The sequence below is a fragment of the Lolium rigidum genome, chromosome 3 (genome assembly GCF_022539505.1).
Source record: "Lolium rigidum isolate FL_2022 chromosome 3, APGP_CSIRO_Lrig_0.1, whole genome shotgun sequence".
NCBI lineage: Eukaryota > Viridiplantae > Streptophyta > Magnoliopsida > Poales > Poaceae > Lolium > Lolium rigidum.
The window spans coordinates 12,518,372-12,534,667 of NC_061510.1; the positions used below are offsets into that span (position 1 = coordinate 12,518,372).

A 16,296-nucleotide genomic window follows, 5' to 3' on the forward strand; every position below is an offset into this window, starting at 1 on the left:
CTATTTACTTTTGCATCCCGACACACCCCCTCTCTTCTCCGAGGTCTGGCGTCCGGTGGCTGTCCCACTTGGAGTGAGAATGGGCGGGCTACATGGCTTCTAGGTATGGTTTTCAACGAGATGCCGGTCTTAGGCGATGGATCTTTCTGTCGATTTTGACAAAATTAACCTAAATCTGGAAAGATCTCACAAAATAACCTGGTTTCGATTTTTTTTTCACAAAATAACCTTTTGTTTGGCTCCGCACCAGATGGAGCCATGCTCAGTACCACAGCTCCGTCTTAGGTGGAGCCAAGTCAGATAAGCACGGTGTCGTCCCAGTGGAGCCAAACTCAATAGCACGGCTCTATCCCGGGTGGAGCCAAGATCGAAGCACAATGCCATCCCGGACGCGGAGCCAAGCTAAGTAGCACGGCTCCGTCCCAGAGCGAGCCAAGCTTCAATAGCACGGCTCCATCCCAGGCGGAGCCAAGGTCCTTAGTCGGTTTTCGACAATAATTGGGAGTGGTTCATGCACCTAGCGATGACCAAAGGTTATTGAACCTAACAGAGAGGTTTGCATTATCTCAGTCCGTCACCAAGGGATACTCAACACAGTTATTTTCTATTGTATGTTTATTTTCATTTGGATGGTTACGTGTGCAAATTAGAAGATGTACCATAACAAGTTTCTAGTCTTTTCAGTTTGTTCTTAACTGTTCCTTGACATTACTCTTTTGAACCAGGTGACACATCAACATAGAGTGTGATCTCGGTGTGGTTCGTATCTCCGACGTCGTCGTCATACATGTCCTCTCTACCATCATTATGGTGATAGAGTAGAGTGATGGAAGACATAGTATATGTTTTGTATTTTATAGAGTTTTATCAATTTGTTAACATATAAACTATTGTTTATCATGAAATATAACTTGTCATAGATTTTGTCATCTACCCATGCTTGTATATTCTATTTATCTTTGCAATGTGCTTCCTCGGTAGCTTGAGATGCTTTTTATCATGAAGTATAATTTGTCTATTTATCCTTGCTATATATTTTAATTATTCTATTAGTCTATTTCTTTTTGCAATGTGCTTCCTCAACAGTTTGGGTTCCTAGGTGCGATCTAGTACCAACAAGCATCAGGTTGTAGCTCACAACCACAAACCGGAAGAGGGTCCAGGTTCTCTAGGAAATAACAACGAACCGACGGACGTGTATTAACCAATCATCAGTATAATAACCCGGAGAGGATCCAAAGGCACCACAAAATTTCTCACATGCGCCTAATAAGTACTGTCAGCAGAGCGTGTTACTCCTGACGGGTTTCACGCGCCCGTCGGTGAAAATTTTGCACACATAGCCATCTAAACGGAAATAAGCATAAAATAGAAAATAATTGTCTTAAGTATCACTTGGTGGTGGTTCAAGATGATGCAAACCTCTTTGTTGAGTTCAATAAACTTGATCCTCATTAGATGCATGAACCACTCCCAATTGTTTTTAGAAAACGGCTAAGGACCTTGGCTCCACCGGGACGGAGCCGTGCCGCTTAGCTTGGCTCCTCCTGGGACGGCGTTGTGCTTCTGAACTTAGCTCCACCGGGGACAGAGCCGTGATTTTTAGTTTGGCTCCGCCTGCGACGGCGTCGTGCTTCTTAGCTTGGCTCCACCTGAGACGGAGTCATGCTACTGAGCATGACTCCATCTTGTGCGGAGCCAAACAAAAGGATTATTTTGTGAAATCTTTTCAACACCAGGTTATTTTGTGAGATCTTTATAGATTTAGGTTAATTTTGTCAAAATCGACGATCTTTCGGGTCATACCCGGTGCTACATGGGAGGTATTCTTCTTGCCAAAGGTTCCCCCGGCGTTCGGAGCTGAAGTACACTTGGGCATTTCTCGGGCTAGATCGGGCCCTAAAAGCCCAAACCTAAATTAATAGGCCCGAGCCCGACCTTTGGGCTTACAAATCGAGCCTGAATCCAGCTTGAACAAAAAAAAGCCCAGCCCGACCCGAACTAAGCCAAAACCATGTTCTCTCGCAAGCCCGAACACGGCTCGGTCCGACTTTCGGGCTCCAAATTCGAGGGTGAACCCGACATGCATAGCCTCGGTCCGCCCGGGATTTTAGGGCCGGGTCGGGTCATACGGGCTGGGCTGCCCATGCCCAGGTGTAAGCTAAAGGCGGTCGAGAGTGGCTCTCCATATGTGTACTCCTCCAATAAGGCACTTGCTAGTAGTGGCAGCCGGCCGGGGTTGGCGCGTTGGGAACAGATGGCTTCTTCTTGTTGTTCCGCGAACGCGGATGTCCAGCGGCAGGTACTGCTGCCTGCGTCGGATCTCGGTGGTACTGTCCGACTCGCGTCGAGGCACTGGCGGGACAGGCACCCGCAGGTAGCTAAGCCGCCGTCAGGCAGGTGGACGTCCCCCCAGCGGTGGCACGACATCCAGTTTTGGGACATGAGCCGCGCCATTTCGACGGGGAGCAGCACCCTGTTCAGCCACTCATCCTTCTTCATGCCGCTGCCGGACGCCTCGAAGTCATTCTTCTTCCCCGTGGCGATGTAGTGACGCGCGGTGGCGAGGGTGGGAGTGGAGGGTGTGGACGACAACGACAGATAGCCGTACCGCGAGTGTGTGCAGCCCTGTTCGACCGCACGGGGCCTCCCGATTTAGAGGACCTCCAAATTAATATGTTAAACTAGTACTCTAATGACCCATTTTGTTTAATTGGACCTCAATCATTTCGATGAGAGATTCTACGGAGTACTATACTCCACTAAGGCTTGCCATAGTGCTAGTAGTATCTTAGCTAGTACGTAGTATCATGCATATTGGTCCCATAAAAATGCTAATGTGGCAGCTAATTAAAGAGGAGAGAGGAGATTAGAGTAACATAGGTGGATTCCGTATCATAGCGCATATTACGAGAGAAAAGTTAATGCCTAACAAATCTTGTACATAAATTTACACCGAGATTCTAAAAAGTAATAAATATAGCATATCTATGATAGTACTCCATGATACTACCAGGAAATTCAATTCGGCTCCCAGGTGCGTATGCTCCACTATAGATATAGTATCATACACAAGTATCATATGCATAATACTAGTACATGATACTTAGCACTATGGCCAGCCTAAGAGCAGTACTAGTGCTTAGGAAATTTGCAATCACATTAACTCTAAAAGGCCCCCAAGCCACCCACGCCTCTTTAGAGCAAGAACAATAGTGTAGCCAGCAGCTGGCTATAGTGGTTTGCCATGTCATCTATAGCTAGCTTGGACTAGTCATAGTGGGGAGTAACATATAGTACTGTCATGCATATGACACTACTCTATGTTACTACCTTCATAATGCATAATAACTTAGATGTAGTATCATGCATGAGTGTATTAATTAGCTTGTAGACTCATTCTATCTTGAAAAGTGTGATGTTATGGTAACATAGCTAGTTACCACAATCATCTCTTTCTTCATTTAATATCATGTCATATCATCAATTTGCCTAGTTGACAATGCATGTAGCTCTATGTTACTACCTTAGTTACTTCCACTATGAGTAGTCTTATAGCCATCATGTACAATAGTTGACTCTAAAATCTACTACTTTATCAAAATTATGGCCCACCTTTCACTCTCCTAAAGTGTCTAGGAGCACGCGCTAGAGCTGGCTCTTGCATTAGAGCCCACTTCTCTCTCCTATTCTCACTCCTCCAACTAAACCAAGATATAATATTTTATTTTTTATAGCCAACTGACTGTACCTTATTGTATCGAGAGATAAGAGCTTGATGAGCAACCCAAACAACCAAACAAAAAGACTGTACCTTATTGTACTTGCTCTTACCCGTATCTTCTCTTTCTCTTTCATCGCGAGTGCATCTAATTCAGTTAGTCTTCCAATGAATATTAAGATTTTGTCTCAATGATTTTTATGAAGAACTAATTGAAGATTCATTTTTGAAAGATGTCATGTTTCGACTAAAAATTAGCACTTTTGAATTCTTAGATTGCTTTTTCACATGATGCACTTCTTTTAATTTATTTTACCACATACTACCTCCATTCCTATAAATAAGACGCACACACATTTCAATGTGAACCTTGACCAAATAAATAGGACAACAATATCACGATCATATAATACATAAGCAACATTGTTAGAATCGTGTTGGAAAATACTTTCTAATGATACCAGTTTTATATCAAATATTTTTTATATACTTCATCCTGAAAAATATGTTTCAACTTCATCAAAACTTGAATGTATCTAAAAACTAAACTCATCTAAATACATGTATATCTCGCATAAAATTGAAACATCCTTTTTAAATAGAGAGATATATAGATTAATATTTTGTCAAAGATAAAATACGAAAAACAAGGGTGCATTGTTTATTGAAATGGAGTGAGTAGTATATATAAAATCATTTTAGTTGCCAATGATCATGTTGAGGTCCTCTATTTCTTGTTTTGCTCAGGGCCTCCGTATTCTCAGGTACAGCCCTGGACAACAGGGATGATGCCGGGTCGCCTTTTTAAAGGTCGGGCACGCGCGGGACACGATGCAATTGATGGTGGCGCGAAGTCCAGCCGTTGCGTCGCTAGGCCTCGTGCGCTGCGTGAAGACGAGGCGACGGCATCGATGTCGAAGACCGTGGCGCGTACGCCGAAGGGAAGGCCACCGAAACGACGATTGCGGAAGCGATGCGCGCCGAAATAGACCTCGCGCTCACCGCCATGCGGGCCCAGTGGGAGCGGCGCGACCGCACAACGTCCACCAAGACGCATCCTATGCGCAAATTTAGGCCGCGCTTGCATCTCGGCAGACAGCCCGTTCATTATGCGTCGAACCGCTGAGTTGGAGTGCACGCGCACTTTTTTAACCATACAGTCCGAAACGATTCGCTCCGTTTGCGTCACCCGTTAGAGACGGCCGTGTTTTCGAAATTATCATGTGTGTTCACACCCTGCTCTGAGGTGGAGATGTTTTCTTTTTGGTAAATGAGGTGGAGATCTCATCCTCCACATTCCGCGCACGCGCGCGCATCCAATGCTGGGTGTGTGATCATGTCAGATTACGCAGACCGACGTTAATCAAGCAGTCAGCCATATCCACGTGGCTGGTCGGCCGACTAATTTGAATTCCGAACACAGACGAGTTCCAAGGAAGCAAATCACAGCGCGGTTCGCTTAATCCTCGGCGGCGACATCGCTAGGATCCTATGCTCCTCCGCTGTTGCTATACCGATCTTTCAAACCAAACCGAAAATACTGAAACCATACCGCGATACTGTAGCCTGCCAAGGTTGTACGCGTTGTTTGCTCCGAAATCCAAGAGAAAAAACGCCACCTGACGTTGCACGACGTGATGGGTCAGCTGCTAACAGAAACAGGGCCCCATGCCTTATCGTGGGCAGCAAGGGGATCAAAAGCAAACCGACCCCGCGATTTCCAGTCAGCTTCCCGTCGGTCGGTTCCTTCTCAAGCACACGTATTCCCCGTTTCACACGCTGACCGTCGTCCCTGATTCTCCTCCTACATATACTCCAACTTCCTCCAAACCCACACCACAATCCATCATTTTCAAACTCATCTTCCTCTACTCCTCTCCCTCCATCGCCCTCCAAGATGTCAGCCTCGCCGGAGTTCTACAAACCCGCGGCGCCGCCGGCCTACTCTCCGCGCATCCTGCTCGCCGTCACCGAGCCAGCCGCCGACGACTCGTGCTACTACGCGTGCAGCACGCCGACGGGCGCCGGGATCAGCTTCGCCGGGGACGCGGCCACCTGCCCGCCGGCGCCCAGGAAGCCGCGCCCGCCGCCGGCGTCCGCCTGCCGGAAGCGCCTCTTCGCCGCCGGCGACGTCGTCACGCTCCGCTTCGACGACCTCGAGGCCATCTTCCGGCCGGCTCCGTCGCCGCGCTTCGACGGGCTCGCCACCCGTGCTAGCAGGAACCGTGGTGCCATCTTGAGCTGATTGCGTAGCTGCACTAGCCGTAGTCAATACGTATTTCATTGCGTTTATCTTAGTAGTCGCCGATATACTCTGCTTACGAACGAACCACTCCTCTGTAATGATCCATGGTTACAATAATAAGATTTGTTATTTAAGATTGTTTGCATCCTTGTTGGTCTCTTCTGATTGCTGGTACAGATCGTGCACCGCTCTTTAATCTGCTCCTCCATTCACTTGTTAACTTGTTAAGTATACAGAAGAAAAGGGGGAAGAATTGTCAGAGGGAGGGCACTAGCCGTGGGCAAGTGCAAACGAAACACAACAACTGTAAACTACTCCTGAGATGGAAAATGAAAGGATTAATTTCTCCTTTGTATACAGAGCATCCATGCATTTTTTTTAAACCAGTCTATAGATAAGATACAAGACTATGGATGGAAAGAGCAATTATTTGGTCCATCATACAATTTTTTTAAAATTGTTTCCAAATCAGACGATATTTCTGCAGCCCTAAAATAATGAACCTTCCAATCATATATATATCCCCCATTGATTGAGGGATGTTCTTCTTTTCTTGGGGGAGATTGAGGGATATTCGAAAATTCCTGTATGGAGTGATTTGCTCAGCCAGCCCATTTTGGATTCCAACCTAACAATTAGGCCTACTCATCAATCAGCTGACCGTTGACTTCAAACGTGAGGAGACTTTGACCACACTAAGCTGTCGATTTTGACAGTTGACTAACTTCTACGAGTGCCATTTTTTCCAGGTTCTCCCTCTCACTTTGTTTTGTTTCGGTGCTGCAGTAAACTTCAGTCGTTGCCCGCAACTTGAATACTTGCACGGAATGTGACTACTTGCCCACAAACGGCGAGTGTTCAGTAATAAACCCATGAGCATAATGGAAGGAGATAAGAAGACTGTAGCAAAACAAGTAGGACCACCTCAGTTCAGCAAGAGTCCAGTGAAAAATCTAAGACCATAGTTGAGCGAGACGAATACAGTATAACAAAACAAGTCAATGTTAGGACCAGCTCAATTCAGCTGATGGAATGGAACAACACCAACCATCAGGCATTCAGGTTCCACAGTCATGTACCAAGGAAATTACTGATTTTATTCAGATGTACATACGTTACACATGTTCACAGCCGCTTATTTATTTTAGGCTAAGACTGTATCAGGGGACACTAATTGCTGTCATCTGAGGCAGCATCTGTCTACGGAGGAAGGTCATACTAATAGTAATTATTATTATTATTCTGCAAGCCAACTATTTCCAGTTAAGCTGCTATCCACATGGCGGTGAGGAGAGCTGACCGCTGCGCAGGCCTATTTCCATCAGCTGGTGTTCCTGCCTCCACAGCGAGCTGATGGCACCCCTGGCAGTTCGAGCAAGGAAAGTTCTGCAGATTTATAGGCTATATGAGTTAGGTGCTGTCTGATGATCCAAACAATTCGTTTACGCACTACAGTGTACATGCAAAATAGAAACATGCAGCACAGAAGCCCAGATGATTTGGGCAAACCTCTCATTGCTCGCTGTATTGTTCCAGGTACTCTTTGATCATCAGCCTTTCTTCTTTTGTAAGAGCAGGGTTTTGACCAGTCAGCCGCTCCCTCATTTCTTGCTCCTCAACGCTCGTGTCGTCCCTAGAGACCTGCAAGGAAGGAGGATGTGAGCTCTGCTGAAATAGTGGAATATGCAAAACTTCCGTGGATTTTGGAGGATTTCTTGCCTGTATGTAGTTATTCACATGGCCATCAGCATTTGGTTTGGTCTTCATCTCATGTTCGTTGCACAACCAGTTGCCATCCACTACGTATTTGTACTCATACCGTCCTTCCTTCAGGGAAACACACATACAGAAGGTGTAAGATGCATTGAGCTTAATGTTACAGGCTGATTGTATTCAAATGTAAATGCTCTTGGTATAATAGTTAGTTCAATACTCACAGGTAACTCCCTCTCAAGAAACCATGCTCTTTTCTCCTTATCATATGCCAGGGGAATTTTCTGTATAAGTACAAGAAATTAATATAAGACATACAAATAAATCAGCTAATAGTGCCTTATGTGTAACAAAACACATTAATATCGTAGATTCTACAATATATAAGACATAGTTGAAGAATAAACATACCTGTCCCCACCCAATGTCAAGCCCCGAAATTTCAACAGAAGAACAACTACCATTTTTCCACTTCAAAGTGATGCAGTTCTTTGACAAACCCGTCAGCTAAAGAATAAGACAGTCATCACTTATAGAACAAAGATCCAGGACAAACAATTATATCAGAAATCTGTTTTATCTTCCCCATCATATCATAACTACATACTGAGAAAACAACATAGTGCTCACTTACAATGTCAGCAGTTGCCAATTTGATGGCTTCCAACTTTGGAAAGCTAGGCCTTTTGCTCTACAAAGTAAAAAAAATGGTTGGATTCAAATTATGGAAATATAACAAAAAGATAACTCACCCTTTGGTAAAATGAACTTAAATCTACTGTAGAAGACGAATAGAGAGGTGCAAAGAAGCAGCTGGTTGGTGGATATTGGCATCAACAGTGCACACGTATTATATAAAAAAAATCATTTCCCTACCAAGATTTTTGTACATTCCACAATGGCAATGAAAAGGTTCTCAAGTTCCTGATACTACCTGTAGTAGTCGATGTCCTTCGTTCAGATCGTAACCAAGAATCCAGAACATATATGCTAGCTGAAATTTTGCAAAATGTTCAAAGAATTAGACAACTATTAGTTCATAAGATTATGGACAACGCCAAATCGTAGTGGAACAGCTGGATAAGAATATGAAGACACCAACATAAGAGTCAAGTTACCAAAGCACCTTCTGCAAACTGTACATTTTATTGACTCCAAATAAGATGATTACGTTACTATCTAATGAATCATGAATTAATGATTTCAATGCGGTAATAACATTAGCTATCTGGTGGATGGCACTTCTAGCAAATGCATTTCTACATGTTTGTTTCAGTTACTTCTCTGCCTTGTTTTTGTGTGGGTGGAGACTGGGGATAAGATTAGCTCAATCCAGAAGAGACAAAACCATCTAAACCTATATTGGCACATCAGAACATATATTGCAGAACGGTAAGTGAAGAACTATGTGAACCTACTGCCACGGCAGGAGCTCTTCCAAGTCCGGCTGTACAATGTATATATGTTATCCCACCATTACGGCTGGCAAGCTTGTACAATTTGCTAATCACAGCAGGAAGCCTCAGTCGCAAATCAAAAGCATCAAAATCCCTGGTTTAGTTGAACGTTAAACCAATTTAGAACATCAAATATGTGCAGCTCAAACAATGAAAAACATGCCTCAATGCAAGGAAAAGGTACACAGCCATATACATACTGGTTGATGGAAATATGAATCATCTAGCTCAGACCTATAAGTATTGAAATGTGGAATGTTTGTGATTGGATTGAAATCAGAAGCAAAGCGTTAAAAACAAAGATATTTTTCATCAGAGTTAATTTTTATAGTAAGATTATGTTACATTTCTGAAATATGTCATATTGTGTATGTATGAGATTGGCAGGAATAAGAATAACACATACTATAAAAGGATAACAATAAGATAATCTCTCTGAAACTAGAGGACAGCTGAATGAACACTAGAACTTTATCAATTCCAAGCAAGAGGAACACTGTCATCTTCTTCAAGTTAACTACTCCTTGAAACAAGGAAATGCATAACTGCATTTGGCATCATGCCAAATTCTTAGTTCCAGTTTTTATGAGCAGCCATAGAAAATATAACTTTTAATACCTAACTTCTTCACGGCAGTGCTCAATGTCTTTACATTCTAGACAGTAGTCTTGAATTGCACTGATGTCAACTCCAAAATATCTAAGGAAAGTGGTTAAGGATGGAACACATATATTCATAGTATGCAAGCAGTGCAAGTATGAAATAATTATGCCGTTAGGATAAAAGTAAATCATGTTAAAACATGTATATACACATTGCACATAATAAAATACCTGCAGATAAAATGCATGTTTAGATAGAAAGTTGCAAAGTGAATTCTGTAACATTTTCTTGCATATATAAAAATGCATATTTCTATGACTCAGACTCCATAATACTTGTTTACAGTTTTGGCAAATAATCTAGTAAATATATTTGTTCATTTGCACCAGAGAAGATGGCAGAATGATTTTCAATGGTAAGGATACTCAAGGTCTGGATCCTGCTGCAAGCAGAATACAGTTTTCACACCAATCTCACGAAGCTTATCAACATCAAGTGGGCTCTGCACATGAGACCAGATAGTCAGATGGAGCCAAGAGGTGTAAGATTATTTTCCGAAAGGTTGAGATGGGAACCTGTAAGCAGGAGCCTACGATCAAGTCCGGGCATATAAAATTGTAATTCATTCCAAGCTCATGCCTATACGTCAACACTAGAAATGACATTTGGAAACAAGGAAAAGTTTTAGGAATGAGTGTTTGTAAACATAAGTTAGCAAAAAAAGGATCATACGACATGCAATCATGTTCTACAAATTTGCGCTTCACTGGTGGTCTGAAGGTAAGCAAATTTTGAGAGCTTCGTGTCAATGACAAGATCCTATACAATGTACTGTAGAAAATAAAAGGGAACAACGTGATAGCACGAAACAGGGAAACTTTCATTTGAGTAGCTCCGATCCTCTACAAGGCCAGCTGTTGAAATACTCTTTCTCAGATAACAGGAGTAATAAGACACAAAAATACATTTAGATGAGTAAGAAGCTGTTGCTAAAAATCTAAAAGTCCATAAAGGGAAACGAAGAAAAACATAACGAAAGCGTCAAAGTAGGATAGAGAATATCAGTTTCCTCTGAATGGTTCAAATCAAGCAATATAATAGACTAATAGCTCAAGTCAGCATTTCGACGGAGACGTCTACACGAGTTGGACCGCTTCTCAGTTCCCAGCTACTCCTACCATGGGATTAATTAAGCAGCAGGGGACTAATTAAGTCGGCAACCAGCCAGCCCAGTCCAACTCAACACAACGAGTACTACTAGTAAGCTAGTAGTAGCGTCTAACATTGCAATTAACACTGGATCAGCTACGCAACTGTGTCATGCATGCTCTCCTTACCTGCTCCCATGGCCTGCGTCATGTTGGTGCTGTAGGAATCGGACTTCTCCGCGCCTGGCTCCAGCGCGCTGCTCTCCGCGCTCGAGGTGGACGCACCGGTCGCCTGAAATGGGCAGTCCGCAAACGTTAGAACAGCGCAAGGAATTTTCACTGGTACACCACACGGGATTCTAGCAGCGGATCATCTGGAACGGAAATCAGATTGCGGCAGAGGACGTTGCGAGAAGAAAATGCTTACGGTCTTGACGGTGTTGGACCGGCGACTCCCGCCGCGAACCATGGCCTGTCCAACCATCCGCGACGAAGAGGACCAAATTAGAGAGCCCGATCCGCGGCGAAATCAAATCAAAACAAACCAAAAAAAAAACGCAGGAAATGGGAGAGGCGGGGCGGGGCGGGGCGGGGCGGGCTCACCAGGTTGAGCGGCGAGGGCCGCCTCATCGATCTGGATCCGACGATCGGAGGCTCCCTGGGCGAGGCGCAAAAATCAACCACGATGAAACATTTTCCGACGGAATCAAAAGAGTGGGTGCGGCGAGAAGCGCCTCCCAGGCCGGCCCCGCGTCAACTTACTTGAGCAGGTGCTGGAGGCAGTTCATGTCGGCGGCGGCGCGCTCGGCGGCGACGCGGAGAGGCGGAGGCGGGGAGCAAATATCTCGCGAGCAGCAAATCGTCGGGGAGGACGGAGATGAGGGGAACGAAATGGTGGGGCCCGCTCGCTGGCCTGCCTGCGTGCGTGGACCGGGTCTACGGACTGCTCGCGTGACCGTGGTCTGTGCCGCGCGGGTGGGGTTTATAGGCCGGGTGCAGGGAGGTTTTGCGCGATGGGGAAGGCGCGCGTCGCTGGCTAAATCGGGTGGGGCCCACTTTTAGCCGTGTGCTTTGACCCGTTCCTCTGCCGTCGCGTGGGCGAGAGCGATCGGGCGACGGCGACGGGTCGTTCACGTCGGGAACGTACGGCGGCATCGGACGGCTCCGGGGCCGGACACGTGGGACGGGGTCGGCCGTTGGTTCGGGGAACGTGTCAAGTGTCACGCTCATGCTCACGCATCATGCTATCTTGTTCCTTTCTTCAATTTCATTCGTTCATGATGCCTCCCATCCCATCACTATTATTTTGCTTGTTTCTCCTTAGGTGCCACAAAAATATATGATATCATCAATCTTTTTTGCTACGGATATATAAGAAGATAAACATATATACTCCATCTGATCCATAATAAGTGTTTGTGCTTGTTTAAATTTAGACTTGCATATACATAAGCTCTCGGAAAGTTGGAATCTCCCACCAGATTTTTCGTCTAAGATTAATAGATTGGTGAGTACTACATAACTGCGTTTAACAAGACTGCCATGAAAATTTGGTGGTCTTGTTTTTTGTTCTACCGAAAGAGCTTCCAAGTTCCAATAAAACAAATTCCATCCGTTCTAACAAGCGGCGAAGTGCGCGAAGATGATGTATGACAGAACATTTGGGGGTGGTTCAGCAGCATGACAAAGTGAAGGCCGGTTCATTGGAATGTTGGTATTGTTTTGTTGTTGTTGTTGTTGTTTATAGCTGATGACTGATGGCGTGTATTTCACACGTTCGTTGGGCAACCCCAAGAGGAAGGTATGATGCGCACAGCAGCAAGTTTTCCCTCAGAAAGAAACCAAGGTTTATCGAACCAGGAGGAGCCAAGAAGCACGTTGAAGGTTGATGGCGGCGAGATGTAGTGCGGCGCAACACCAGAGATTCCGGCGCCAACGTGGAACCTGCACAATACAACCAAAGTACTTTGCCCCAACGAAACAGTGAGGTTGTCAATCTCACCGGCTTGTCGTAACAAAGGATTAACCGTATTGTGTGGAAGATGATTGTTTGCAGAGAAAATAGTAAAAACAAGTATTGCAGCAGATTTGTATTTCGAGTATAAAAGAATGGACCGGGGTCCACAGTTCACTAGAGGTGTCTCTCCCATAAGATAAAAGCATGTTGGGTGAACAAATTACGATCGGCAATTGACAAATAGAGAGGGCATAACAATGCACATACATGACATGATAAGTATAGTGAGATTTAATTGGGCATTACGACAAAGTACATAGACCGCCATCCAACCGCATCTATGCCTAAAAAGTCCACCTTCGAGGTTATCATCCGAACCCCTTCCAGTATTAAGTTGCAAAGCAACAGACAATTGCATTAAGTATGGTGCGTAATGTAATCAACAACTACATCCTCGGACATAGCGCCAATGTTTTATCCCTAGTGGCAACGAAGCACAACACAACCTTAGAACTTTCTGTCACTCGTCTCTGGTCTCAATGCGAGCATGAACCCACTATCGAGCATAAATACTCCCTCTTGGAGTTAAAAGTAAAAACTTGGCCGAGCCTCTACTAGAAACGGAGAGCATGCAAGATCATAAACAACACATGTGTAATAACTTGATAATTAACATGACATGGTATTCTCTATCCATCGGATCCCGACAAACACAACATATAGAATTACGAGATAGATGATCTTGATCATGTTAGGCAGCTCACAAGATCCAACAATGAAGCACAATGAGGAGAAGACAACCATCTAGCTACCGCTATGGACCCATAGTCCAGGGGTGAACTACTCACTCATCACTCCGGAGGCGACCATGGCGGTGTAGAGTCCTCCCGGAGATGAATCCCCTCTCCGGCAGGGTGCCGGAGGAGATCTCCGTGAATCCCCCGAGATGGGATCGGCGGCGGCGGCGTCTCGCATAGGTTTTCCGTATCGTGGTTTTTTCGCATCGGGGGTTTCGCGACGGAGGCTTTAAGTAGGCGGAAGGGCGAGTCGGGGGCCGGACGAGGGGGCCACACCATAGGGCAGCGCGGGCCCCCCGGGCCGCGCCGCCACGTGGTGTCGCCACCTCGTGGCCCCACTTCGTGTGTTCTTCGGTCTTCCGGAAGCTCCGTGGAAAAATAGGCCCCCGGGTCTTCGTTTCGTCCAATTCCGAGAATATTTCGTTACTAGGATTTCGAAACCAAAAACGGCGAGAAACGAGAACCGGCACTTCGGCATCTTGTTAATAGGTTAGTTCCGGAAAATGCACGAATATGACATAAAGTGTGCATAAAACATGTAGGTATCATCAATAATATGGCATAGAACATAAGAAATTATCGATACGTCGGAGACGTATCAAGCATCCCCAAGCTTAGTTCTCGCTCGTCCCGAGCGAGTAAAACGATAACAAAGATAATTTCTGAAGTGATATGGCATCATAACCTTGATCATACTATTTGTAAACATATGTAGTGGATGCAGCGATCAAAACAATGGTAATGACATGAGTAAACAAGTGAATCATATAGCAAAGACTTTTCATGAATAGTACTTCAAGACAAGTATTAATAAGTCTTGCATAAGAGTTAACTCATAAAGCAATAAATCAAAGTAAAGGTATTGAAGCAACACAAAGGAAGATTAAGTTTCAGCGGTTGCTTTCAACTTGTAACATATCTGTCTCATGGATAATTGTCAACATAGAGTAATATAACAAGTACAATATGCAAGTATGTAGGAATCAATGCACAGTTCACACAAGTGTTTGCTTCTTGAGGTGGAGAGAGATAGGTGAACTGACTCAACATAAAAGTAAAGAGAATGGTCCTTCAAAGAGGAAAGCATCGATTGCTATATTTGTGCTAGAGCTTTTATTTTGAAAACATGAAACAATTTTGTCAACGGTAGTAATAAAGCATATGAGTTATGAAAGTTATATCTTACAAGTTGCAAGTCTCATGCATAGTATACTAATAGTGCCCGCACCTTGTCCTAATTAACTTGGACTATCGGATCTTTGCAATGCACATGTTTTGACCAAGTGTCACAATGGGGTACCTCCATGCCGCTCTGTACAAAGGTCTAAGGAGAAAGCTCGCATTTTGGATTTCTCGCTTTTGATTATTCTCAACTTAGACATCCATACCGGGACAACATGGACAACGAGATAATGGACTCCTCTTGAATGCATAAGCATGTGGCAACAATTATTATTCTCATATGAGATTGAGGATATGTGTCCAAACTGAAACTTCCACCATGAATCATGGCTTTAGTTAGCGGCCCAAAGTTCTTCTCTAATAATATGCATGCTCCAACCATGAAGGTGGTAGATCTCTCTTGCTTCAGACAAGACGGACATGCATAGCAACTCACATGATATCCAACAAAGAATAGTTGATGGCGTCCCAGAAACATGGTTATCGCTCAACAAGCAACTTAATAAGAGATAAAGTGCATAAGTACATATTCAATACCACAATAGTTTTTAAGCTATTTGTCCCATGAGCTATATATTGCAAAGGTGAATGATCGAATTTTAAAGGTAGCACTCAAGCAATTTACTTTGGAATGGCGGATAAATACCATGTAGTAGGTAGGTATGGTGGACACAAATGGCATAGTGGTTGGCTCAAGTATTTTGGATGCATGAGAAGTATTCCCTCTCGATACAAGGTTTAGGCTAGCAAGGTTATTTGAAACAAACACAAGGATGAACGGTACAGCAAAACTCACATAAAAGACATATGGTAAATATTATAAGACTCCATACCGTCTTCCTTGTTGTTCAAAACTCAATACTAGATGTTATCTAGACTCTAGAGAAACCAAATATGCAAACCAAATTAGCAAGCTCTAAGTATTTCTTCATTAATGGGTGCAAAGTATATGATGCAAGAGCTTAAACATGAGCACAACAATTGCCAAGTATCAAATTATCCAAGACATTTTAGAGTTACTACATGTATCATTTTCCAATTCCAACCATATAACAATTTAACGAAGATGAAACTTCGCCATGAATACTATGAGTAGAGCCTAAGGACATATTTGTCCATATGCAACAGCGGAGCGTGTCTCTCTCCCATAAAGTGAATGCTAGGATCCATTTTATTCAAACAAAACAAAAAACAAAAACAAACCGACGCTCCAAGCAAAGTGCATAAGATGTGACGGAATAAAAATATAGTTTCGGGGAGGAACCCGATAATGTTGTCGATGAAGAAGGGGATGCCTTGGGCATCCCCAAGCTTAGACGCTTGAGTCTTCTTAATATATGCAGGGGTGAACCACCGGGGCATCCCCAAGCTTAGAGCTTTCACTCTCCTTGATCATAGTATATCATCCTCCTCTCTTGATCCTTGAAAACTTCCTCCACACCAAACTCGAAACAACTCATTAGAGGGTTAGTG

At 44.1% G+C, this 16,296-nt stretch overlaps 2 protein-coding genes across 2 annotated transcripts; one reads left to right on the top strand and one right to left on the bottom strand.

Annotated features, from left to right (window-relative positions):
• Window positions 1–5,466: 5,466 nt before the first annotated feature.
• LOC124694601 (cyclin-dependent protein kinase inhibitor EL2-like) lies at window positions 5,467–6,100 on the top strand. Its single transcript, XM_047227567.1, has one exon. The coding sequence runs from the start codon at window positions 5,619–5,621 to the stop codon at window positions 5,964–5,966; it is 348 nt and encodes a 115-aa protein (XP_047083523.1). The 5' UTR covers window positions 5,467–5,618; the 3' UTR covers window positions 5,967–6,100.
• An 811-nt stretch (window positions 6,101–6,911) lies between these two features.
• On the bottom strand, window positions 6,912–11,690 carry LOC124701189 (phosphoglucan phosphatase DSP4, amyloplastic-like). Its single transcript, XM_047233241.1, has 15 exons — window positions 11,650–11,690; window positions 11,491–11,545; window positions 11,315–11,359; window positions 11,077–11,179; window positions 10,315–10,391; window positions 10,165–10,241; window positions 9,755–9,835; window positions 9,098–9,230; window positions 8,614–8,673; window positions 8,314–8,370; window positions 8,091–8,186; window positions 7,904–7,963; window positions 7,686–7,793; window positions 7,476–7,607; window positions 6,912–7,352 (listed from the first exon to the last, which is right to left on the bottom strand). The coding sequence occupies exons 1-14, from the start codon at window positions 11,673–11,675 to the stop codon at window positions 7,479–7,481; spliced, it is 1,107 nt and encodes a 368-aa protein (XP_047089197.1). The 5' UTR covers window positions 11,676–11,690; the 3' UTR covers window positions 6,912–7,352; window positions 7,476–7,478.
• Between the last annotated feature and the right edge of the window lie 4,606 nt (window positions 11,691–16,296).